The 24,318-nt window shown below is 48.8% G+C and overlaps 1 protein-coding gene across 1 annotated transcript; it reads left to right on the forward strand.

Annotated features, from left to right (window-relative positions):
* Positions 1-4,650: 4,650 nt before the first annotated feature.
* Positions 4,651-8,042, forward strand: LOC116981273. Its single transcript, XM_033034171.1, has 3 exons — positions 4,651-5,063; positions 6,387-6,549; positions 6,928-8,042. The coding sequence occupies exons 1-3, from the start codon at positions 4,788-4,790 to the stop codon at positions 7,773-7,775; spliced, it is 1,287 nt and encodes a 428-aa protein (XP_032890062.1). The 5' UTR covers positions 4,651-4,787; the 3' UTR covers positions 7,776-8,042.
* Positions 8,043-24,318: the final 16,276 nt, after the last annotated feature.

A 24,318-nucleotide genomic window follows, 5' to 3' on the forward strand; every position in this document is an offset into this window, starting at 1 on the left:
ATATGTCAGGCTGTTATTCATCGATTACAGCTCGGCATTTAACACAATCATCCCCTCCAAGCTGGTTACCAAACTCGCAGAACTGGGTCTCTGCGCATCCCTCTGCAATTGGATCCTCGACTTCCTCATTCACAGACAACAGTCTGTTCGTATTGGTGGAAATGTGTCAGCCTCGATAACAATCAGCACGGGAGCACCTCAAGGCTGCGTGCTCAGTCCCCTGCTGTACTCACTCTGTACTCATGACTGCGTAGCCAGTCACAGTGCGAACTCCATCATCAAGTTCGCTGACGACACCACTGTTGTGGGGCGTATCACTGATGGGGATGAGTCAGAGTATAGAAGAGAGATCGAGCAACTGTCCATGTGGTGCCAGCGCAATAACCTGGCCCTCAACACCAGCAAAACCAAGGAACTGATTGTGGACTTTGGACCAAGGAACTGATTGTGGACTTTGGAAGGAGTAGGAGAGGGACCCACAACCCCATTTATATTGATGGTTGAAAGGGTCAAGAGCTTCAAATTCCTGGGCGTGCACATCTCTGAAGATCTTTCCTGGTCCGAGAACACTAATGCAATTATCAAGAAAGCTCATCAGCGCCTCTACTTCCTGAGAAGATTACGGAGAGTCGGTTTGTCAAGGAATACTCTCTCTAACTTCTACAGGTGCACAGTAGAGAGCATGTTGACCGGTTGCATCGTGGCTTGGTTCGTCAATTTGAACGCCCTGGAGAGGAAAAGACTACAAAAAGTAGTAAACACTGCCCAGTCCATCATCGGCTCTGACCTTCCTTTCATCGAGGGGATTTATCGCAGTCGCTGCCTCCAAAAGGCTGGCAGTATCATCAAAGACCCACACCATCCTGGCCACACACTCATCTCCCTGCTACCTTCAGGTAGAAGGTACAGGAGCCTGAAGACTGCAACAACCAGGTTCAGGAATAGCTACTTCCCCACAGCCATCAGCCTATTAAACCTGGCTCGGACAAAATTCTGATTATTAATAACCCATTTTCTGTTATTTGCACTTTATCAGTTTATTTATTCATGTGTGTATATATTTATATTATGGTATATGGACACATCTGTTTTGTAGTAAATGCCTACTATGTTCTGTGTGCTGAAGCAAAGCAAGAATTTCATTGTCCTATCAGGGACACATGACAATAAACTCACTTGAACTTGAACTTGATGGCCTGTTTCCGTGTTGTAATTGCTATATGTTATATGTTAGGCAACGTTTCGGGTCGAAACCTTTCTTCAGACAATTTGTTTATCTGTATGCCCTTTCAGCAAACTGCATCAACTTGGTTTGACTGCTTTAAGATCCTTTATGTTAGTGCCACCTTCACATCATCCAGAGCTCGGCAAGACAGGCAGTATCATGTATGTGATGGATGCTAGGAATAAAGTATCATACAGTCTTTGTATCTTTTATCTTTGTATGATTCGTTGTCAGCTTCCCCTAGCTAACAATGATCTATTCTACATCTTTCTTGATCTTGGTCCCCTTTGATGTCTCGTTTTCCCACCCCAACCGTCCATTTCTCTCTCCCTCTCACCTGACTCTCAGTCTGAAGAAGGATCTCGACCTGAAACTTCACCCATTGCTTCTATCCAGAGATGCTGCCTATCCCACTGAGTTATTCCAGCATTTTATGTCTATCTATCACACTTTGTACATTCATGCTATCTATTTCCCTTGTGATTTTAAACAGGTCAGATTATCCTTCGGCCTACTGCGCTCCAAGGAATAAAGTCCCAGTCTGCTCAACCTCTCCCTGTAGCTCAGGACTTTGAGTCCTGGCAAAATCCTTGTAAATCTTCTCTGCACTCTTTCCAGCTTAATGGCATCTTTCCTCATTAGAGTAGGGGAACCAAAACTGAACACAGTACTCCAATGTGGCCTCACCAACCGTAACTTCATTGACTGTGAGTTATCGACCACATGAAGGCTCTGCAGAAATACAATGCATTTGATTACATTGGGGCGAAGGGGAAGAGTCAACAAGTGTACATGGCCGTAAATTGCTGTAGAAAGGTAACGCCTTAGACTACACTTATTACAGACTTTTGCTGCGTACATTCACTCAGAGGGTAGTGGTATATGGAATGAGCTATCAGGAGGCAGGTACTATAACTACATTGAAAAGACATTTTGACAGGAACATGGATAGGAAAGATTTAGAGAGTTATGGGCCAAACGCAGGCAAACGGGACAAGTGTGGATGGGGCATCTTGTTCGACATGGACAAGTTGAGCCGATGGGGCTGTTTTATGCTGTGTAATTCTATGACATGAAAATATATAACAGATAAACTGGACATTAACCACCATGTCACGTATATGTCAGTGCTGGCTTAAAATATCAGCTACTTTCCTCGGGATATGCAGTTTAGCGTTCGACATGTGGCATTGCTAAATGATGGCGTGAATTTCCCCAGTGCCACCATTACCAGTCCCAAAGCAAATCACTGCCCAGTTCCTCAGCTCTCACTGCCCCTGTCCTCACTGAGCATTTCTCACTTTCCCCGAGCCCAAGAGACACCTCACTCAAAATTGCTACACACACCCAAATTATTCTGACACACCATTCCACTCTAAGCTCCTACAAGGCCTTATATATAATGCCTCACAAGCTTTTCCCTCATTTCCCGTCAGGCAGCAGATACAAAAACTTGAAAGCACGTACCACCAGATTCAGAAACAGCCTCTTCCCAGACTAGCCCCTCTCCCCTCATTTCACCTTCCCCCGCTTCATATCTGCTCTGCCCTGCCCCACCCCTCCTTCCCTCTCCACCTACCCCACCCTCTTGCCAACTCCCTCTCCCCCGGCCCTCGCCCTCCCACCCCAACCTCCCTCCACACCACACAACCTCCTGTGACTCTGCCCCCTCCACATTTCACTATCCCATCCCCCTCCTCACCTCCCCTTCACCCTCGCATCCCAACCTCCTCACTCTGCCTTCTCACATCCATCCCTCCTTACATCACCTTCCCTTCCCATCCCTCACCTTCCCTCTCTCTCTTCTCTGCCCCCTCCCTTTCTTCCCATCCTCCTTCTCGCCCACCACCGTGTGTGTATCAGCCCGCGGCCTTGGCCCTGTGTACATCCCCGGTGTCGGGGCCCTGTGTATATCCCCGGTGTCGGGGCCCTGTGTACATCCCCGGTGTCGGGGCCCTGTGTACATCCCTGGTGTCAGGGCCCTATGTACATCCCTGGTGTCTGGGCCCTGTGTACATCCGCGGTGTCGGGGCCCTGTGTACATCCGCGGTGTCGGGGCCCTGGTGTCGGGGCCCTGTACACATCCCCGGTGTCGGGGCCCTGGTGTCGGGGCCCTGTGTACATCCCTGGTGTCAGGGCCCTGTGTACATCCCTGGTGTCTGGGCCCTGTGTACATCCGCGGTGTCGGGGCCCTGTGTACATCCCCGGTGTCGGGGCCCTGTACACATCCCCGGTGTCGGGGGCCTGGTGTCGGGGCCCTGTGTACATCCCTGGTGTCGGGGCCCTGTGTACATCCCTGGTGTCGGGGCCCTGTGTACATCCCTGGTGTCGGGGCCCTGTGTACATCCCTGGTGTCGGGGCCCTGTGTACATCCCTGGTGTCGGGGCCCTGTGTACATCCCTGGTGTCGGGGCCCTGTGTACAACCCTGGTGTCGGGGCCCTGTGTACATCCCTGGTGTCGGGGCCCTGTGTACATCCCTGGTGTACATGTGAGGTTATCCATTTTGGTGGCAAAAACAGGAAAGCAGACTATTATCTAAATGGTGGCCGACTAGGAAAAGGGGAGATGCAGCGAGACCTGGGTGTCATGGTACACCAGTCATTGAAAGTGGGCATGCAGGTGCAGCAGGCAGTGAAGAAAGCGAATGGTATGTTAGCTTTCATAGCAAAAGGATTTGAGTATAGGAGCAGGGAGGTTCTACTGCAGTTGTACAGGGTCTTGGTGAGACCACACCTGGAGTATTGCGTACAGTTTTGGTCTCCAAATCTGAGGAAGGACATTATTGCCATAGAGGGAGTGCAGAGAAGGTTCACCAGACTGATTCCTGGGATGTCAGGACTGTCTTATGAAGAAAGACTGGATAGACTTGGTTTATACTCTCTAGAATTTAGGAGATTGAGAGGGGATCTTATAGAAACTTACAAAATTCTTAAGGGGTTGGACAGGCTAGATGCAGGAAGATTGCTCCCGATGTTGGGGAAGTCCAGGACAAGGGGTCACAGCTTAAGGATAAGGGGGAAATCCTTTAAAACCGAGATGAGAAGAACTTTTTTCACACAGAGAGTGGTGAATCTCTGGAACTCCCTGCCACAGAGGGTAGTCGAGGCCAGTTCATTGGCTATATTTAAGAGGGAGTTAGATGTGGCCCTTGTGGCTAAAGGGATCAGAGGGTATGGAGAGAAGGCAGGTACGGGATACTGAGTTGGATGATCAGCCATGATCATATTGAATGGCGGTGCAGGCTCGAAGGGCCGAATGGCCTACTCCTGCACCTAATTTCTATGTTTCTATGTTTCTATCCCTGGTGTCGGGGCCCCGGGGCCGAGGCGCGCAACCGCCACCTGGGAATTGTAGTTCCCGCCGCCATGGACCAATGGTATCGGGCGGACCACAGCTCCCAGCAGGCAGCGCGCGGGGAGCAGCGGGCAGTGGCCGCTGGGAGTTGTAGTTCCATGCGCTGGCAGCGTCGCCGACATCGGTCTTCCCAACGAAGGGAGACTGTGTTAATGAAATGTAGTTCCACCCGTGTGTCCTGGTTGCCTTTGGCGACGGGGGCAGAAGATGCGGGAGCCGGTGTGGGGCGGGCCCGGCCTGCGCAGGCTGCCCGAGCGGCGGATCCGCAAGGCCCGCTTCAAGCAGCGCGACCTGCGGGTGCTCGTCGACTCGGTGATGGAGCGGCGGCGGGACATCTTCGGGCAGGGCGGGCGGCCACCCAGTCTACAGAGCCGCCGCCGGGCCTGGATCTTCGTCATGGAACGGGTCAACGCCGTGTCCGGCACCCGGCGCTCCTGGGAGGAGGTGCGCAAGAAGGTGCACGACCTGAAGAAGAGCACCAAGGTGGCGAGGGGTTGTGTGTGAGCGAGGGGAGAGGGTGGAGGGGGAGAGACAGGGTGGTGATGATGATGATGGTGGTGGGCGAGGGCTCATGGCGAGTCGGGGGTGTGTTGTGGGAGGAGAGAGGATGGAGATGGGAGGGGGTAGTGTGGTGGAGGGAGGGGAGGAGCGAGGGTGGAGGTGGGCGAGGGGTGAGGGGCGGGGTGGTGTGGAGGGGCAGATGTGGTGAGGGAGGGTCAAGGATGAGGTTGGGGAGAGGAGAAGTTGTGGTGAGGAAGGGGCGAGGGTGAGGCAGGGAGTTAGAGGAGAGGGATTGTAGGGTGGGAGGAGGATGTGAGGGATAGCAAGGTGGAGGAGGGGAGGGGGCGAGGTGGTAAGAGAGGGGTGTGAGGGTGAGATTGGGGGGAGCAAGGCTGAGGTGAGTGAGGGAGGGGCAAGGATGCAGAGAGGTAGAGTGAGGGCAGGTCAAGAGAGTGTGGGGTGAGGTAGGGTGTGGCAGTGTGAAGTGGAGCGAGGGGGTGGGGCGAGGTGAGGCGAGGGTGGTGCAAGAGGGGATTGGGTGTGGTGGGGACATAGTGATGTGGGTGGGTTTAGGCTCAGTTTTATTATTGTCTCGTGTGCAGAGGTACAGTGAAACAATGTGATTGCGTGCCATGTAGTTAAATAAAACAAACCTCAACTGGGAGTCAATTAACAGAACTTGCCATTATCATTCGGGTTTAGGTTTATTATTGTCACATGTACCATGCTACAGTGAACAGCTTTGTTTTGCATGCTATCCAGTCAAATCAGGTAATACTCTACATGGATACAATCAAACCAAACTCGAGTATAAAAAGTTCTTTGAAGAGTAAAGATACCAGAGTGCAGAATGTGGTTCCCAGCATTGCAGTGTATTGAGAGTGAAGCATGTTTAATTGTCATATGTGCCGACAAAGGAACAATGATGCAAACTCCAATGTCTACAATAAGACCTTAAGACAGGAGCAGAATTAGGCCATTCTGCCCATCGAGTCTACTCCACCATTCAATTATGGTTGATCTATTTTTCCCTCTCAACCCCATTCTCATGTTCACTCCCAATCGATGGACGGCGGGCCAAAGGGAGCATTACTATGCTGTAACATTTAATCAATTCAATCAATCAAAAATCATTCTATGTATAGGAGGGAACTGCAGATGCTGGTTTAAACCGAAGATAGACGCAAAAAGGTGGAGTAACTCAGCAGGACAGGCAGCATCTGGAGAGAAGGAATGGGTGGCGTTTCAGGTCGAGACCCTTCTTCAGACCATTCTATTCTAATCTGCACTCTTTTATCTTCAAAGGAGAAACTGGCCTATAATAGGAGGTCGCGCCAACTACCAGGGGGCGGCCGGCCGGTTGTCAAAGCCCTGACCGAGTTTGAGAATGACATGCTTGCTCTCTTTGGAAAGGAAACCTTCGAGGGATTTGACCCAGGAGACCTTGCAGTAACATCGCAACTGAGCGGTGAGTATGTGTGGCCGCTTGCGGTGTGACAGGAATGGGTCCACTCACCGTAGACACAAAGAACTGCAGGTGCTGGTTAATACACAAAACGACACGAAGTGCTGGAGTAACTCAGCGGATCAGGCAGTATCTCTGGAGAACATGGACAAGTGACTTTTGGGTCGAGACCTTTCTTCAGGCTGAAGAAGCGTCTCAACCCGAAATGTCACCTATCCGTGTTCTCCAGGATGCTGCCTGACCCGCTGAGTTACTCCAACACTTTGTGTCCTTGAGTCTATTGAGCGCATTGGCATCGCATAGGTTCATCTGCTGGTTGTACTGAAGCGGAAAGGGTGTGGACTTCCGCACTCACGCCTTGCCTTCTCCGTCTCTCCGCAGACCAGGGGGAAACGAGTGGATCATCCACCGTTGCTGCAAATCGTCGCTGCACGCCCGAGTTCCAAATATCCTCAGCCCGCCCTGAAGCAGGCACCAGTACAGGCACGCCCACCGCAGGAGATGGTAGTGCGGAGGATGAGGAGGCACTGGGTGAGTCACTGGATGTTGGTGAGGAAGGAGCGGGACCGATCCTAGTGGAGGAGGATGAGAGGTCTTCTTCATTTGAAGACTGGAGACCCACTGTACTGGGGTCACCGATGGAGGCAGATGCAGACACTGATCTGAGTGGGCCTGCCTTCAAACGCAGGCTGTTGGAGCACGAGTTCAGTGTCGAGCAGAGGTTGGCCTCCATTCACACCACCGTGGAAGATGGCATGGTCATGTTGGACCAGCGGCTGAGTGCTCTGCAGTCTGCCATCGTGCAGTTGTCAATGCCAGTGGCCTCTGCAGTGGAAACCTCCCTAACACAGGCCTTGGAAACAGTCGGCACCTCGCTCGTGAATGCCCATACCTCTGCCATTGAGGCTTTAGGCTCCAAGCTCCAAGAAGCCATCAAGGCGGGCTTCGTCTCGCTGGGAGAAAGTCTGCAGGAGACCATGGCGGAAGGGTTCCAGAGTTTCATCGAAGCCCAGTGCTCGGTGCTCACACAGGTTATGGGTCAGCGTGACAAGATGGCCTCCAGCAGTGGATCAACGCAATCTCGGCCTGCAGGCGGTCACTCCGGCAAAGGCTCGCTGCCGACCAAGCATCCTCCACAGGCGGCTGGAGGTGCCGCCCCGGATAGGTTGGAATCCAAAGCAGCTCAGCACCAGAGACCTCTGGCACAGATGCAGGTTCATCAGGGTTAGATGCCGGTACAATTTGCAGGACCTGTGTGTGCTCTACGTGGCTCCCCAGTTGGTCGGGTGGTGCAGACGAGCTGAAGGATCAGCACTGTGTGACTCTGCCTCCTCCCGGCCTCAGTCTCGCTGCCCTCAACCCCGTCGCAGTCCCACTGACCGACCCATCGCTGGAGCTCGGCGCAGTGAGTTCACCCGGACCGCTCCCCCACCAAGCACAGCCTCTGCTCGGTGTGGAGCTGTTGAAGATGTGCGTTTGTTTTAAAATTGGAGTTTTTAAAGTTTTTTGGGCAAGGTCAGGAAAGTAAATGCTGGCTGGCGGTGTGACTTGCTCCATGGTCAGGCCAGTGGGGCAGGGAGAGTGAAACTGGAGCGGGCAGGTGAGGCAGGGAGGTCAATAGCAGGCTGGATGTGGTGCAGGTGAGTGGGCAGACATAGAACGGTGTAGGATAACACGCCAGACATTCACCCTTCCCCAGTTCCCATTACTAATTCAAATCTTTTTATACCTGGTCGATGCTGCTGGGCTTGGGAATGCCTGACTCTGCTTGTCCAAATAGAGGTATAATGTTGTTTGGTAAAGCAAATGCTTAAAGCTTCCTTCTGATATTCGTGGACTTTTACTACCTGGGTTTTATTTATCTATTTCATTATCACATGCAGGAGTATTCTATGGGAGCTTTAAGCGTTTATATTTCACAGGCTAATAATATCACCCTAAAAAAATGACTCGATGTGCTTAAGGACGGCACAGTGGTGCAGGAGTAGTGGTTGAGTTGCTGTTTGGATGATTTCATGGTGGTTTGAGCAGATGAAGCAGGAAGGTACCGAGAAGGGTTGCCACGATTTCCTGTATTAGTTACGCTGAGCAGAAGGAAACAGAAAGATAGATGACATATTTGCCCCCATTGAAGTAACCGCGTGGCCTTGAGATTAGCGGAGTGTTGGCAGGTGGATTTAATCCCGACAAGCTTAAGGTGTTGCATATTGGGAGTCAAATAGAGGTAGGACTAACAGTAACGGAAGGACATTAAGGGATGCTGATGAACAGAGACAGCTTGGTATTCAAGTCCAAATCTCCCCAAAACATAGATAGGGTAGTGAAGGAGTTGTGTGGTATGCTTGGGTCAACTTCTGTTGCAGCTGGGTGGATGTGATGGCACAGTGAGGGCACCTGCATGGTGCCATCTTGGGAAGGTCACAACTTGACCTGCTTCACTCAAGTTGACCTCAGTATCTTAGGACAGAATAGTACAGGCCCTTCAGCCCACACTATATGTGCTGACCACGATGCCAAGATAAACTAATCTCCTCTGCCTGCATGAGATCCATATCCCTCCATTCCCTGCATATTCACATGCCTATCCAAAAGTCTCTTAAACGCCACTATTGTATGACTCCACCACCACCCCTGGCAGCAAGTTCCAGGTAACCCTCTCGAAACATAGAAACAGAAAATAAGTTCGGGAATAGTCAGCACTGGCTTTTTCCCCATATTCCTTGATTCCACTAGCCCTTGGAGCTAAATCTAACTCTCTCTTGAAAACATCCAGTGAATTGGCCTCCGTTGCCTTCTGTGGCAGAGAATTCCACAGATTCACAACTCTCTGGGTGAAAACGTTTTTCCTCATCACAGTCCTAAATGGCCTACCCCTTATTCTTAAACTGTGACCCCTGGTTCTGGACTCCCTGAAAATCGGGAACATTTTTCCTGTCTCTGCCAATGTCCAATCCTCTAAGAATGTTACATATTTCTATAAGATCCTCTCTCATCCTTCTAAATTCCAGTGAATGAAAGCCCAGTCGACCCATTCTTTCATCATGCGTCAGTCCCGTAATCCTGGGAATTAACCTGGTGAACCTACGCTGCACTCCCTCAATAGCAATAATGTCCTTCCTCAAATTAGGAGACCAAAATTACACAAAATGCTACAGGTACGGTCTCACAACTGCAGTAGGATCTCCTTGCTCCTAAACTCAAATCCTCTCGCAATGAAGGCTTTCTTCACTGCCTGCTGAACCTGCATGCTTACTTTCAGTGACTGAAGTACAAGCACACCAAGGTCCTGTTGCACCTTCTGTTCTACTAATCCCTGTGATCTTCATAGGTCAGTGTATAAGTTATAAAAGTTGGGAGGTTTTGTTGCAAGTTTGCAAAACATTGGTTAGGCTGCACTTGAGGTACTGTGTGCATTTCTAGTCCAGAGGAAGGATAGGAACTACTGGAGAGACTGGAGGAACTTCACCAGATGCTCTGTCGATTGGAGGACTTCAGTTAAAGGGAGAGCTTGGACAGGCTAGGATTGCCCTTCCGAGATAAAGAAGGCTGAGGGGAAGGTATCTAAACTCATGAGAGACATACGTAGGGTAGGTGCTCAGAACCTGTTTCCCAAGGTAGGGCTATCAAAAACAAGAGGGCATCGGTTTAAGATGAGAGATAGATGTTTTAAAAGGTATCGAAGGGGAAAGTTTTTGACACAGAATGGTTGACATCTACATCTGACCGTGAGAAGGTGGTGGAATCAGATACAATCACCATATTTCTTTCAAGATGGCGGTGGTGGAAGGCAAAGGTGAAAGTCGGCGGCTGTGAGCAGTCCGTGAGCTCACTTCCCGCACCCTTGGAAAGCACCCTAAAGTTCCATGAGTGGCTTGGGAAGTGGGACACGGCGACCTAGACACATGGAAGTGGAGGGGCGGGGTGGTTGGGGGCGGTGGTGTTGATGGAGGAGACCACTGGAGACCCTGCAACAGCCGGGCAAGCGAGCGGATGGAGCGCAGCCTGCGCCAGCTGCATTGAGCGGTGGTGGAAGGAGCCGACTGCATCGCGCTGGGCCAGTCCGACCCCTACTTCACCCATCCTGTGCCGCCCAGACACCGGGCCTTAAAGTGAGAAAATAAGAAACTGCTGATCTCCTTGGACCAAGATTGGACTTTTCGGAAACTTGGAAGTTGCAAAATAGTGCCGGAACTGTTCCAGAAGAGGATCTGAGGAAGGGTACCGGCCCAAAACATCGTCTGTCCACTCCCTCTACAGATGCTGCCTGACACGCTGAGTCCCTCCAGCCCTTTGCTTCTTGCCGAATGTTGTCCTAATTCCCCTACAAAGCTGCAAAAGAGGTTTTGCATTTGGAATGACATCATCCCATTGGATTCAAAGGCAGAATTCAACAGGAAGTGGCCAGTCAAATCACCCGACTGGTGTGAGCTGGCCGGGGAAATGGTCACAACATGATTTATTCTGGATTAAACCAATTTTCATCATTGTCGAAAGAAAGAATGGTATGTGATCCAATTTTACACACCAAGGTGCTCAGAATATTGCATTGCACAGGAATGAGATTTATAAAACACATATTCGTGAGCCTGTCTTGAAATTGTATTATTATTGAATAGATACCGTGCCTTCATAATGTTTGGGACAAAGACCCATCATTTATTTATTTGCCTCTGTACTGCACAATTTGAGAATTGTAATAGAAAAAAATCACAATCAGATTTTAATAAAGGCCATTTTTATACATTTTCGTTTCACCATGCAGAAATTACAGCAGTGTTTATACACGGTCTCCCCCCATTTCAGGGCACCACAATGTTTGGGACAAAGCAATGTCATGTAAATGAAAGTAGTCATGTTTAGTATTTTGTTGCATATCCTTTGCATGCAATGACTGGTTGAAGTCTGCGATTCATCGACATCACCAGTTGCTGGGTGTCTTCTCTGGTGATGCTCTGCTAGGCCTGTATTGCAGCCATCTTTAGCTTATGCTTGTTTTGGGGGCTAGTCCCCTTCAGTTTTCTCTTCAGCATATACAAGACATGCTCAATTGGGTTCAGATCGGGTGATTGACTTGGCCATTCAAGAATTGACCATTTTTTAGCTTTGATAAACTCCTTTGTTGCTTTAGCAGTATGTTTGGGATCATTGTCTTGCTGTAGAATCAGCCGCAGGCCAATGAGTTTTGAGGCATTTGTTTGAACTTGAGCAGATAGGATGTATCTATACACTTCAGAATTCATTATGCTACTACCATCAGCAGTTGTATCATCAATGAAGATAAAGTGAGCCAGTACCTTCAGCAGCCATACATGCCCAGGCCATAACATCCCCCACCATGTTTCACAGATGAGGTGGTCTGCTTTGGACCTTGGGCAGTTCCTTCTCTTCTCCATACTTTGCTCTTGCCATCACTCTGATATACTGTAAGTTAATATTTGTCTCATCTGTCCACAACATATTTTTCCAGAGCTGTGGTTGCTCTTTTAAGTACTTCTTGGCAAATTATAACCTGGCCATCTATTTTTGCAGCTAACCAGTGGTTTGCATCTTGCAGTGTAGCCTCTGTATTTCTGTTCATGAAGTCTTTTGTGGACAGTGGTCATTGACAACTCAACTCCTGTAGAGTGTTTCAGATCTGTCAGGTGTTTGGGGATTTTTCTTTATTATAGAGAGAATTCTTCTGTCATCAGCTGTAGAGGTCTTTCTTGGCCTGCCAGTCCCTTTGCGATTAGTAAGCTCACCAGTGCTCTCTTTCTTCTTAATGATGCTCCAAACAGTTGATTTTGGTAAGCCTAAGGTTTGGCTGATGTCTCTAACAGTTTAATTCTTGTTTCTCAGTCTCATAATGGCTTCTTGATTGAAAGACCAGCTGGCACTGATGATGGCTGCCACCTTGTACTGTTCCTTGCTGTTTTGTATGTGTTTGTTCGTTGTGTCGTCTGTGAAAATCCCACAAGGATCACTTTCATGAGAGAGGTATTCATTAACATCAGACATACGGTACCTCCAAACATCGGTCCGGATTTCTCTCACTCGCTGGATTATTTGGACATACCCGTCGGCGGGGCTGTGGCTGTGTTCAAGTTCTTGAGACGGAGTGGAGCACTCACCCGACTCCGGCGACGAGGATTACGCACACCGTTCCCAAGTATATTCCTTGCAAATCTATATTCTCTCAACAACAAAGTGGACGAACTGCAACTCCTGCGCCAGACAACAAGGACTTCTCTCAAGCCGCTGCCCTGTGCTTCACTGAGACCTGGCTGTGTGAGTCAACCCCGGACAATGCGCTGCAACTGGCTGGCTTTAAACTACATAGAGTGGACCACAAAGCAGAGGCAGTGGAGAAATCAAGAGGCGGTGGAATATGCAGCTATACTAACCAGGACTGGTGCAGCAAGATCACGGTAATGTCAAACTTCTGTTCTCCCAATCTAGAATCTTTCTTTATAAACTGCAAACCCTTTTATTCTCCGAGGGAATTGACATCTTTTATTCTCGCTGGAGTTTACATCCCCGCCCGAGCATGCGTACGAGCGGCGCAAACGCAACCCAAACGCAAACGCAAAAGGAACAGCTTCATCCCCACAGCCATCAGGCTATTAAACTTGGCTCGGATAAAACTCTGAACATTAATAGCCAAATATTCTGTTTATTTGCACTTTATCAGTTTAATTATTCATGTGTGTATATATTTATGCAATGGTATATGGACACACTGATCTGTTCAGTATTCGTGCCTACTATGTTCTGGTGTGCTAAAGCAAAGCAAGAATTTCATTGTCCTATCAGGGACACATGACAATAAAACTCTCTTGAACTCTGACCAGGTAATGAGGCTAGAGAGTGACTTCATGGACTCCATGGTCATTGTTTTGGGGCACTTTAACAAGGTTAACCTGAGCTGAGAGCTTCCAAAGTACAGACTTCATGTTACCTGCCCCACCAGAGGGGAGAGAACACTCGATCACTGTTACACTTCAATCAAGAACGCAAATCACTCGGTTCCCCGGGCGGTTCTGGGTCTCTCTGATCATTGTCTAGTTCACCTCATTCCGACCTACAGGCAGAAACTAAAATCTGCTAAGCCTGTGGTTAGAACAACGAAAAGATGGGACAAGCGAGGGCATTGAGAACCTACAGTCCTGCTTTGACTGCACTGATTGGAATGTGTTCAGGGAAGCAACCACAAGCCTCGAGGAATATACAGACACTGTGACATCATATGTCAGCTTTTGTGAGGACAGTTGCATTCCCACTAGGACCAGGATCTGGTTCAACAACGCCAAGCCCTGGTTTACAGCAGAACTCGGACAGCTCCGCCAGTCTAAAGATGAGGCCTACAGGAGCGGGGATGCAGACCTCCACAGGCAGGCCAAGTACAAGCTGAGAAGAGGAATCAGAGCTGCCAAGGAAAGGTACTCTGAGAAGTTGAGGAGCAACTTCTCAGCTAATGACTCATCTTCAGTTTGAAAGGGCTTGCAAGAAATCACTAGCTACAAGAGGGAACCCCCCCCCCCCCCCCCCCCATCCTTGGACAATTGTCAGCTGACCAACGACCTGAACGAGTTCTACAGATTCGATAAACAGAAACTTAACCCTGGTACCCCCTCACCAATGACCACTTCACACCTACTCACTGCAAAGATTGGACCCTTCCCCACCCACTCCTCCCCAATCACCACTTCACACCTACTTACAGCCTGACTCCGGTCTGCAAAGACTGGGCCCTCGTCCACTATCCACCCCCTCCTTGCTGCCCAACATCAGCCTGGCCATGTTTCCATCACCAACAATAGAAATTGAGGAGGGGGAGAGGCTATTCAGAAGACAGAAAAGCTGGAACTGACAGTGTTTCCCCATCTACCCTCAAGCTCAAGGGTACTGGTCTACACAGACATTTCATGCAGTCCCTGCAAACCTGTACTGTCCCTGCCTGCTTCAGACTCTCTCACTATTGTCCCTGTACCCAAAAAGACAAGGATTACTGGTCTTAATGACTACAGGTCTGTCGTACTGACCTCTGCAGTCTTGAAGACCCTTGAAAGACGTGCTGGCCCAGCTGAAAAATATCACAGACCTCTGCAGTTTGCATACTGGGCCAATAGATCAGTGGATGATGCAGTCAACCTAGGCCTGCACTTCATCTTCCAGCACCTAGACCGCCAGGGGACCTATGCAAGGATTTTGTTTGTGGATTTTAGCTCTGCATTCAACACCATTGTGCCAGAGCTACTACACTCCAAACTCTCCCAGTTGACTGGGCCTGAACCCTTCTGTCAGACATGAAGCAGCATGTGAGGTGGGTAAAGCACATCTTGGACCCGCAGACCCTCAGTATAGGCGCACCGCAAGGCTGCCTACTCTCCCCTCTCCTTTAGTCTCTCTACACCAATGATTGCACCTCCGCAGACTCCTCTGTCAAGCTTCTCAAGTTTGCGGATGACACAACACTGATTGGACTGATCCAGGATGAGAAGGAATCTGGCTACAGACAGGAAGTGACACAGCTGTGAAGCCATGTGTCCCAAACATTATGGTACCCTGAAATGAGGGGTGGGACTGTGTATAAACACAGCTGTAATTTCTACTTGGTGAAACCAAAATGTATAAAAATACCCTTAAATAAAATCTGACAATGTGCACTTTTACCACATGTGATTTTTTCTATTACAAATCTCAAATTGTGGAGTACAGAGGCTAATAAATAAATGATGGGTCTTTTTCTCAAACATTATGGAGGGCACTGGAGATGTTTGAGCACTTTAAATAAATGTTAAGGGTACAAATATCACTATGATGTATCCCAATGTCTGTTCTTTGCTGTCTTCATATTCATCTGGGCTCTCGGTCTTAAGTCCTTGCTCGCTGTCTTTCCTGGATGTCAGAGATGTTTAGGTTTAGATTTGCTAATGTCACGTGTACCGAGATACAGTGAAAAAGTTTGTTTTACATGCTATCCAAACAAATCAGATCCACCCTGCATACATATAATCAGTTCAAACTTAAGAACAATAGATGCAAACATGGGTGGAACACTGGCGCAGCGGTAGAGTTAATGCCTCACAGCACCAGAGACCCGGGTTCAATCCTGACTATGGGTGCTGTCTGTAGGGAGTGCTAGTGTACAGGGTGATCGCTGGTCGGCGCGGACTCATAGAAACATAGATAGAAAATAGGTGCAGGAGGAGGCCATTCGGCCCTTCGAGCCAGCAGCGCCATTCATTGTGATCATGGCTGATCGTCCCCTATCAATAACCCGTGCCTGCCTTCACTCCATATCCCTTGACTCCACTAGCCCCTAGAGCTCTATCTAACTCTCTCTTAAATCCATCCAGTGATTTGGCCTCCACTGCCCTCTGTGGCAGGGTATTCCATAAATTCACAACTCTCTGGGTAAAAAAGTTTTTTCTCACCTCAGTCTTAAATGACCTCCCCTTTATTCGAAGACTGTGGCCCCTGGTTCTGGACTCGCCCAACATTGGGAACATTTTTCCTGCATCTAGCGGAACAGGTCCATCGACTCGGTGGGCTGATGGACCTGTTTCCATTCTGTATGTCTAAAGTCTAAAGATAGAGCAAAGGGGAAGATACAGAGTGCAGAGTATACATAGTTTTCAGCATTATTGCGCATCAGTTCCAGATAAAAGGTCCAATGTCCGCAATGGGGTAGAGATGTGAATCAGACAGTAGCCTGGCTTATGGAGGGACCGTTAAGAAGTTTGATAATAGAGGTGAGGAGACTGTTCCTGGATCTGCTGGTGTGTGCTTTCAAGTTTCTGCACCTTCTGCTGGGCGGGAGCGGGTTGAGGAGAGAATGGTCTTGTTGTCTCTGCAGCTGTTTCCATCCACTAAGAGGTCAGAATCAAGCCTGGGTTTCTGATGCCGCACAGTCCTTGGCTGCTGGCTGTAGGCACATCCTTCCTATCACTGCGTGGGTTTGCTCCGGGCGCCCCAGTTTCCTCCCACATCCCAAAGACGTGTAGGTTGATAGATTAATTGGCCTCTGAAAATTGCCCCAAGTGTGTAAGGATAAGAAAGTGGGATAATGTAGAACTAGTGTGAACGGATGATCGATGGTCGGTGTGGGCTTGGTGGGCCAAAGAGCCTGTTTTTATGCTGCATCTCTAAACTAAACTAAAAGAGGCATTAAGCCAATTTCCATTTAAACCTCCTTCTTCCTCCCTTAAACGTACGCCCTGTTGTTTTTAATACCCCTGTGGTGATATGAATGCCCCGATCAGTGGTAGGTATCTGGAAACAGCTGCCTCGGGAGGTAGTTGATATATATCAACATTTCAAATACATTTAGACAGGTACATGGATGGGAAAGGTTTATAGAGATATGGGCCAAATGCGGGCAGGTGGGACTAGTGCAGATGGGGCACCTTGGTAAGCATGGGCAAGTTGGGCTGAAGGGCCCGTTTCTGTGCTGTGTGACTCGACGATGCATTGACTCTCCCATGGGGTAAAAGGTTCTTGACTACCTACCCTAGGTATGTCTCTCATGATCTCACCCCTCAGACGCGTCCACTCCAGCAAAAACAAGCCCAGCCTGTCTGAAATCTCCCCACAACTGAAGTCCTACGATCCTGATGAATTACTTTTAAACAGTGACCCCCCCCTAGTTCTGGACTCGCCAAACAAAGGAAACATCCTCTCCATATCCACCATGTGGAGCCCCCCAGGATCCTGTGCGTTTCGACCAAGAACACCTCTTGCTCTTCTAGTCCGCTAACTATTTACCACCGTACCCAATGAAGCATTGGCCCAGTGCTCAATTCTGTGGAGAGCGGCTCATCTGAGCAGTTTTTAATCATGATTCACAGTTCACATCCAGCTCCTTTCTATGGGCAGTTGTTTGACTCACTGCTCCTCTGAGTAAAATCTTTCTTACAGTATTTTGCTCTGCTCTGCCCAATTTTGTGCTGACATCCTCCAGTTTGTGAAGACAGTTGTAACCAAATTATCTGTGTTTAAAATTGAAGCTGCTGGAACCCATTGCTTCTCTGGACTTTGAAAGAGAGCCATGCCTTACCTCGCTCAGTCATGCCTTCATAGAATTAGCGGGCTATTACAGCCCAAACTCAGTCCTATTTAATCACCACTTCCAAATAAAAATGATACAGAGGCACTGGGGAAGTCGCAAAATAAGATTTACAAGAACAGCAGCCGAACTGAAGGACTATAACTATCAGGAATTGCCAGGATAAATGTGGGTCTTATTGTCAGAAGTGAGAAAGTGATGTCTGACCTGACAGATATCTTTAAGATTATGAAGGCCTTTGATAGAGTGGACCTTGAGAATATGTTTCCACTCGTAAGGGAGTCCAAAACCGCCGGCCATAAATATCAGATTGTTGTTAATAAATCCGCTGGGGACTTCAGCAGAAACTTGAGAGAAACACAAAGTGCTGGAGTATCTCAGCAGGTCAGACAACGTCTATGGAGGTGAGTAGAATGCAATGTTTCGGGTCGGGACCCTTCTTCAGACTGATGCAGTGCTTGGTTATAGTTTAGGGGTACAGCATAGAAACAGGCCTTTCAGCCCACTGAGTCCACGCACAACCAGCAATCGCACGTTCACTATTTCTATCCTGCACACTAGGGACAATTTACAGAAGCTAATTAATCTGCTTTCGAATGTGGGAGGAAACCAGAGAACCCGGAAAAACCCCATGTGGTCACAGGGGGAATGTACTAATTCTGTACAGGCAGCACCCGTGGTTAGGATGGAGCCTGGGTCTCTGGTACTGTAAGGCAGCAACTCGACCGCTGTGCCTCCGTGCCAAATGGGGAGGTGGGGGGGAAGAGATAGCTGGAAAGGGGAGGTTGGGGCGGGACAACACCTGGCAAACAATAGGTGGATACAGGTAAGGGTGGGTGGGGGGGCATTGATTGGCAGCTAGGTGGAATAAGTGACAAAGGTTAGAGGTGAAAAGGAGACAAAAGGGTGCCAGATAAGGAGAGGTGGAGGAGTGAAATGTAAAGCTGGAGAGAGGATTGAAAAGTCATTTTCAACTTAATCGGATTCTGTTGAAAATTGTCCGCTGCCCCCTGTTGCAGGATGGGGGCAGGGGAAGGGGAAAGGGGGGGGGATAAGAAGGAATTTATTTCGTCAGAGGGTGGTCAATCTGTGGAATTCATTGCCACAGAAGGCTGTGGAGGCCAAGTCATTGGATATTTTTAAAGCGGAGTTTGACAGATTCATGATTAGTAAGGGTATCAGGGGTTACGGGGAGAAGGCAGGAGAATGGGGTTGAGACGGGACGATAGATCAGCCATGCTTGAATAGGAGAATAGATTTGATGGGCCGAATGGCCTTATTCTGCTCCTATAAGCTATGAAAAGTGAAATGTGGGACACGGGGTTCGGAGATGAGTGAATGGAGAAGCGGAAAGGAGCAGCGTGACTGGATGGTATGTGATATCTCTCCTTCGTGAAGATAGAACCAAAGTAGAAGCATAGAGGTGTACAGTGTAGAAACGGGCCTTGCAGCCCACTGTTGGTGGTGTTTATGACAATTAAACACTCTTGACTGGCAGTCTAATTGAGTTTCCAGAGTTTATCCTCCTTGGTTTGAGTGGCAGAGGAGAGACTGAGTTACTGAAACTGGTGCCACATACCTAATGCCTCCCTCTCAGAGAGTCATGGAGACACATAGCACAGAAACAGGCCCTTCGGCCCAACTTGTCCATGCCCGCCAAGTCCCTAAACTAGTCCCATTTGCCTGCATTTGGCCCATATCCTTCCAAATCTTTCCTATCCCTATACCTGTCCATAGGTCTTTTCTGAAGAAGGGTTCCCCTTCTTCAAACGTCACCCATCCTTTTTCTCCTGGGAGATGCTGCCTGGCCCACTAAGTCACTCCAGCACTCTGTGTCTATCACACGCCTTGTAAAGTTCATTCCAAAATTTTTAATGATTTGAATTTCCAGACTCCAATTGCTCTCCAGTCCTTTGCAAAATATATGATTTACATAAGCAATCTGCATGAAAAGCCAATACCTTTTTAACGGCTGTGAGGGAAGATGAGGATGATTTATGAGAACTGAAAGGTGCTGGTGTGTGTTATGAAAAATTTATCAACTGTGTAAAACCTTCTTTTAAGATCATACGTTGCTGGGGAACAGGATGTTGATTAATGGCTCGCTCCTGTTCACTGGAAGATATGTGAGTTCCAATCGCACTATAAGTCAATGGGCAGTTAATCTGCCCCTGTCAGTATATGTATTGGCAAATTAGACATTTGCTAGCAGAGGTTTATTAATTATGGAATGCAGTTATAAAGGGAATACTTGATTATTTGAAGAGAGGCAAGTGAGTTGGGTTTATTCAGCAAAGTTCTCTCATTTTATACCCTGAACTGCGCTGACATTAGGCTCATTAAATGGAGGCAAACGCACACTAGCTCTGGATGCACAGCCATGGTGAAGGCAGGCCCACTCTCTGCTCCGCGAACCTGCTTCCGATGGAACTCAATTTCAGAAAGCACGTAATAGACGTACCTGACAATACACACACAGTGCTGGAGTGACTCAGTGGGTCATGCAGCATCTCTGGAGAAAAAGGACGGATGACGCTTCGGGTAGGAACCCTTCTTCAGACTGAAAGTGGAGGGGAGGTAGATAGAAGTGGGAAAAGGTCAGAACCAAGGCCGAAGACCAGGCCTAGGCCAGGCGCCAGCCCTCGGACACCTCCTCCTACTCACCCCTGGACCATGACCCCACAGATGAGACCAGGCTATTATCTCTCAGACCTCCTCTGATTTTATCACTTCCGGCTGCCAACCCTCCACTGTATGTTCTGGACTTTCCCTACTTCTAGTTCCCTCTCCTCCAATTTCATGCTGCCTGACTCGCTGAGTTACTCCAGCACTTTATATCTTGGGTATAAACTAGCTTCTGCAGTTCCTTTCTACGCAACAGACGCACCTATTTAGCGGAAAGTGAAAACACAACTAGATAGAGAGGTGCATAAGGTATAGAAACAAAGAACTGCAGATGCTGGTTAATACACAAAAGGGCACAAAGTGCTGGAGTAACACACCAGGTCAGGTGGCATCTCTGGAGAACACGGAGAGGTGTTCTATGGTGGGGAGTCTGGTCTGTGTGATAGACTGGGTTATATCCACAACTCTGCAATTTTTTGCAGCCTTGGGCAGAGCTCTTCCTGAACCAAGCTGTGATGCATCCCGATAAGATGCTTTCTACAGTGCATCTGTAGCAGATCTAATTAGTCTGTTTTCTTCAATATTCGACAGCGGAGCAAGTAGAGGTAGAGGTTCTGTATTGATAGGCCCCAGAATATCATAGGTCACCCTTACATTTCCTTGCTGGTTGGTTATTAATTCCATGCAGCACCGTGATAATCAATGCTAACTGGTTTTGCGCTCATGAAAGCCAGTTCTGTTCTGACCCAGTTACTTTGATGTAGTTCACCTCAGTACGTCGATAGTTTGCGCAGCTAATATGCCTGGCAATAAATAGCAATTATTAAAGGTCCCGTGAATGTTTGTCTCAATCACACCGCAGTTTTTTTGTTGTTGCAAATAGTCCCTACCACCAATTGAGTCGGGAACAAGGGGCGCAGCGGTAGAGCTACTGCCTCACAGCGCCAGAGACCCGGGCTCGATCCTGACCACGGGTGCTGTCTGTATGGAGTTTGTACATTCTCCCTGTGACGTGGGTTTCCTCCGGATGCCTCCCACACGCCAAACACGTACAGGTTTGTAGGTTTGTTGACTTTGTAAGTTGAAAATTGTCCCTAGTGTGTAGGATCTTCGTGTGTATGGCGTGCACAGCCTAAAGTTGTAGAACAACTTGTTCTATTTGATTGTGTACGCCAGGTTGATTGCATTCGTCGAAACAGGGCGGACCATGTGGAGGTTGCAATCTCCCACCCCAGCGTGTAGGATAGTACTAGTGTACAGGGTGATTTCTGGTTGGTGCGGACTCGGTGGGCAGAAGGGCTATATCTCTAAACTAAACTAAACTGAAGACGGCATTGAGCTTACAACCATCACAAAGCAGGATTCCAAGTAGACCAATCCTTGGCATCCTTACCTGTGGATGTTGTCACTGAAACCAGAAACGTGGTTGGTAGTTGAATCAGTTGGTAGAAACACATCTCGTGGGTTATTTCTATTAGTTTGCTTTGTGACTGAACCACAACATGGATTGTCAGCCCATGGTAACAGTCAGTATCCCACCAGTCAGTTCTCTGCCCTAAAGTCCACACATCTTGACACATCTGTCAAGGCCTTTTGAAATGTTCCCTCTTGGAATGTGGGCTGACATTCCTGGCTTTCAGTGAGATGCTGGAAGTTGCTGACTTGGCAGAAACAAGGAACTGCGGATTCTGGTTTGCAAAAATGGACACAAGGTGCTGGAGTAACTCAGCGGGTCAAGTAGCATCTCTGGAGAAAATGCTGTTGTGACCTTTTCGATCGGGACCCTTCTTCAGACTGAAATTGGGTGGGGGGGGGAAAGAAAAGTGGAAGAGAGGAGAGGCAGGACAAAATGTTGCAGACACAGGCAGGGGGGGAGGGGGAGTGATAGGCAGATGCTTGGACAAAGGTCAAAGGAGATTAAGACCAAAGGTGTGAGACAAAAGGATTGAAGAGTTGTGAATTGTGAAGCCAGATGAGTAGTGTGGGGGGAGGGGGGAGAGAGAGGCGCGAGTCCAGGTAGTTCTTGGGGGAGAGGGGGGTGGGGCAATAGGGTGTAGGGGAGAAAGGGGAGGTGGAGAGGTGTGGAGAATGTAATGTTCCTACTGTTGGGGGATAACCTACCCAAGTGGAATATGAGGAGCTGTTCTATTGGGTTGTATCTCAACTTGGTTTGGCAACTGCTCTGCCCAAGCCCACAAGAAATTGTAGAGCGTTGTGGATGTGGCCCAGTCCATCATACAGACCAGATTCCCCACCACTGACTCCATCTACATTTCACGCTGCCTAGGAAAAATAGCCAACATGATCAGACATAATATGACGTACCACCCCGGTCATTCCTTCTTCTCCCTGCTCTCATCCAGCAGGAGGTATAGAAGCTTGAAAGTGCACACCACCAGACTCAGAAACAGCTTCTTCCCCCCTGTTATCAGGCTTCTGAAGGTCCTTTAAACTGCCAGGGTACTGCAATGACTGGTAGATTCAATGACTGCCTGCATAACTCTCTGGGGCCGATAATTCCAAACATTTCCAACCCTTTGGAACAAAAGACTTATTAAGCTGAGAAAGTCGTCCCTCAGGGTCCCATTAAATCTAGAGGGCACAGGTTTAAGGTGCGAGGGGAAAGATTTAATAGGAACCTGAGGGCAACGTGTTTTTACACAGAGGGTGGTGGGTATATGGAATGAGCTGCCAGAGGAGGTAGTTGGAGTAGGTACAATGACAATATTTAAACGGTCCAAAGTGCTGGAGTAACTCAGCGGGTCAGGCAGCATTTCTAAAGATCAAGGACAAGGAGATATTTCGGGTTGGGACCCTTCTTCAGACATTTAAAAGACATTTGGACAGGTACATGGATAGGAAAGGTTTAGTGGAATATGGGCCAAATGTGGGGAAAATTGTAGAAACTATTTGATTAGAAGCATCACCTATCCATAGGGAGTCATAGAGTCATACAGCATGGAAACAGGCCCTTTGGCCCAACTTGCCGATGCTGACCAACATGCCCATCCACCTGCCTACGTTTGGCCCTTATCCCTCTAAACCTATTCTATCCATATACCTGTCTAAATGTTTCTTAAATGTTGCGATTGTACCTGCCTCAACTGACCTCCCCTGGCACCTCGTTCCATACACATACCACCCTTTGTGGTATAAAAGTTACCCCTCAGGTTCCTATTAAATCTTTCCCCCCCCCCCCCCTCACCTTCAATCTATATCCTTTGATTCTTGATTCCCCAACTCTGGCAAAAAGACGCTGTGCATTTTACCCGGCCAATTCCTCAAATGATTTTGTAGACTTTCATAATTTTGTACATGACAGTGTACAAAATCATGTTTCCCCGGAGATGCTGCCTGACCTGCTGAGTTACTCCAGCACTTTGTGCCTTTGTTTATAGGAGGTTGGAAGTCGTTTAGAAGGTCAGCATGGACGAGCTGGGCTGAAGGGCCTGTTTCGGTGCTGTGTGACTCTATGGCTGGGTGGTGACATCCACCCCCAGGGTACAGGTGGAATGTACAGAATGTCCCGATGCACTAACTACACCATCAGGTAGTGGGTAGCTGATGTGTTTGCCTCTGCAACAAACACTGGGTCTCCCAAATTGATTAATGGCCGCATTCTCACCTCTGTAAACACTAATCTGCTAATTGTTTATCTTAATGTGTCAGTGGGACACCTCATTACTCAATAAGCAGCAGAATCAGACGCTGGAGATATCACGGTGCCCCATCTCACTACTTCCCCTGCTACTGTCGAGCTGCTGCTGCTGGTATCGATCCTGAGCCGCCGGCTTCCCCTGGGCTGTTGGTGTGTGTGTGTGTACACCTTGCGTCAGCACTCAGAGACCCGCAGTCACCGAGGTGATGATATATATCTCCCCATCTGCCAGCAGCCCAGTCTTTGTTCATTCTCCCTGGGTCTGTGGCAGCCCCTGCCCGTCCCTCCCTGCCCTGCAGGTGGCAGTGCTGAGTCACAGAGATGCCATCTCCAAGCCTGCCTCACACCCTCATCAGTGTCCCATCAGCTAGAGACCCATCCAGCCCCGACACCCCTCCCCATCTCTGTCACCCCCTCCTGCTCCTACACCCCTCCCTGTCTC

Source organism: Amblyraja radiata, chromosome 15 (assembly GCF_010909765.2).
Source record: "Amblyraja radiata isolate CabotCenter1 chromosome 15, sAmbRad1.1.pri, whole genome shotgun sequence".
Classification (NCBI taxonomy): Eukaryota; Metazoa; Chordata; class Chondrichthyes; order Rajiformes; family Rajidae; genus Amblyraja; species Amblyraja radiata.

Bases quoted from the DNA above. Each gene is read 5' to 3' on its own strand.
- LOC116981273 (XM_033034171.1), top strand. From the start codon at position 4,788: ATGCGGGAGCCGGTGTGGGGCGGGCCCGGCCTGCGCAGGCTGCCCGAG. The intron at 5,064-6,386 runs GTGGCGAGGGGT...TTATCTTCAAAG, and splicing joins ACCTGAAGAAGAGCACCAAG to GAGAAACTGGCCTATAATAG. The intron at 6,550-6,927 runs GTGAGTATGTGT...GTCTCTCCGCAG, and splicing joins AGTAACATCGCAACTGAGCG to ACCAGGGGGAAACGAGTGGA.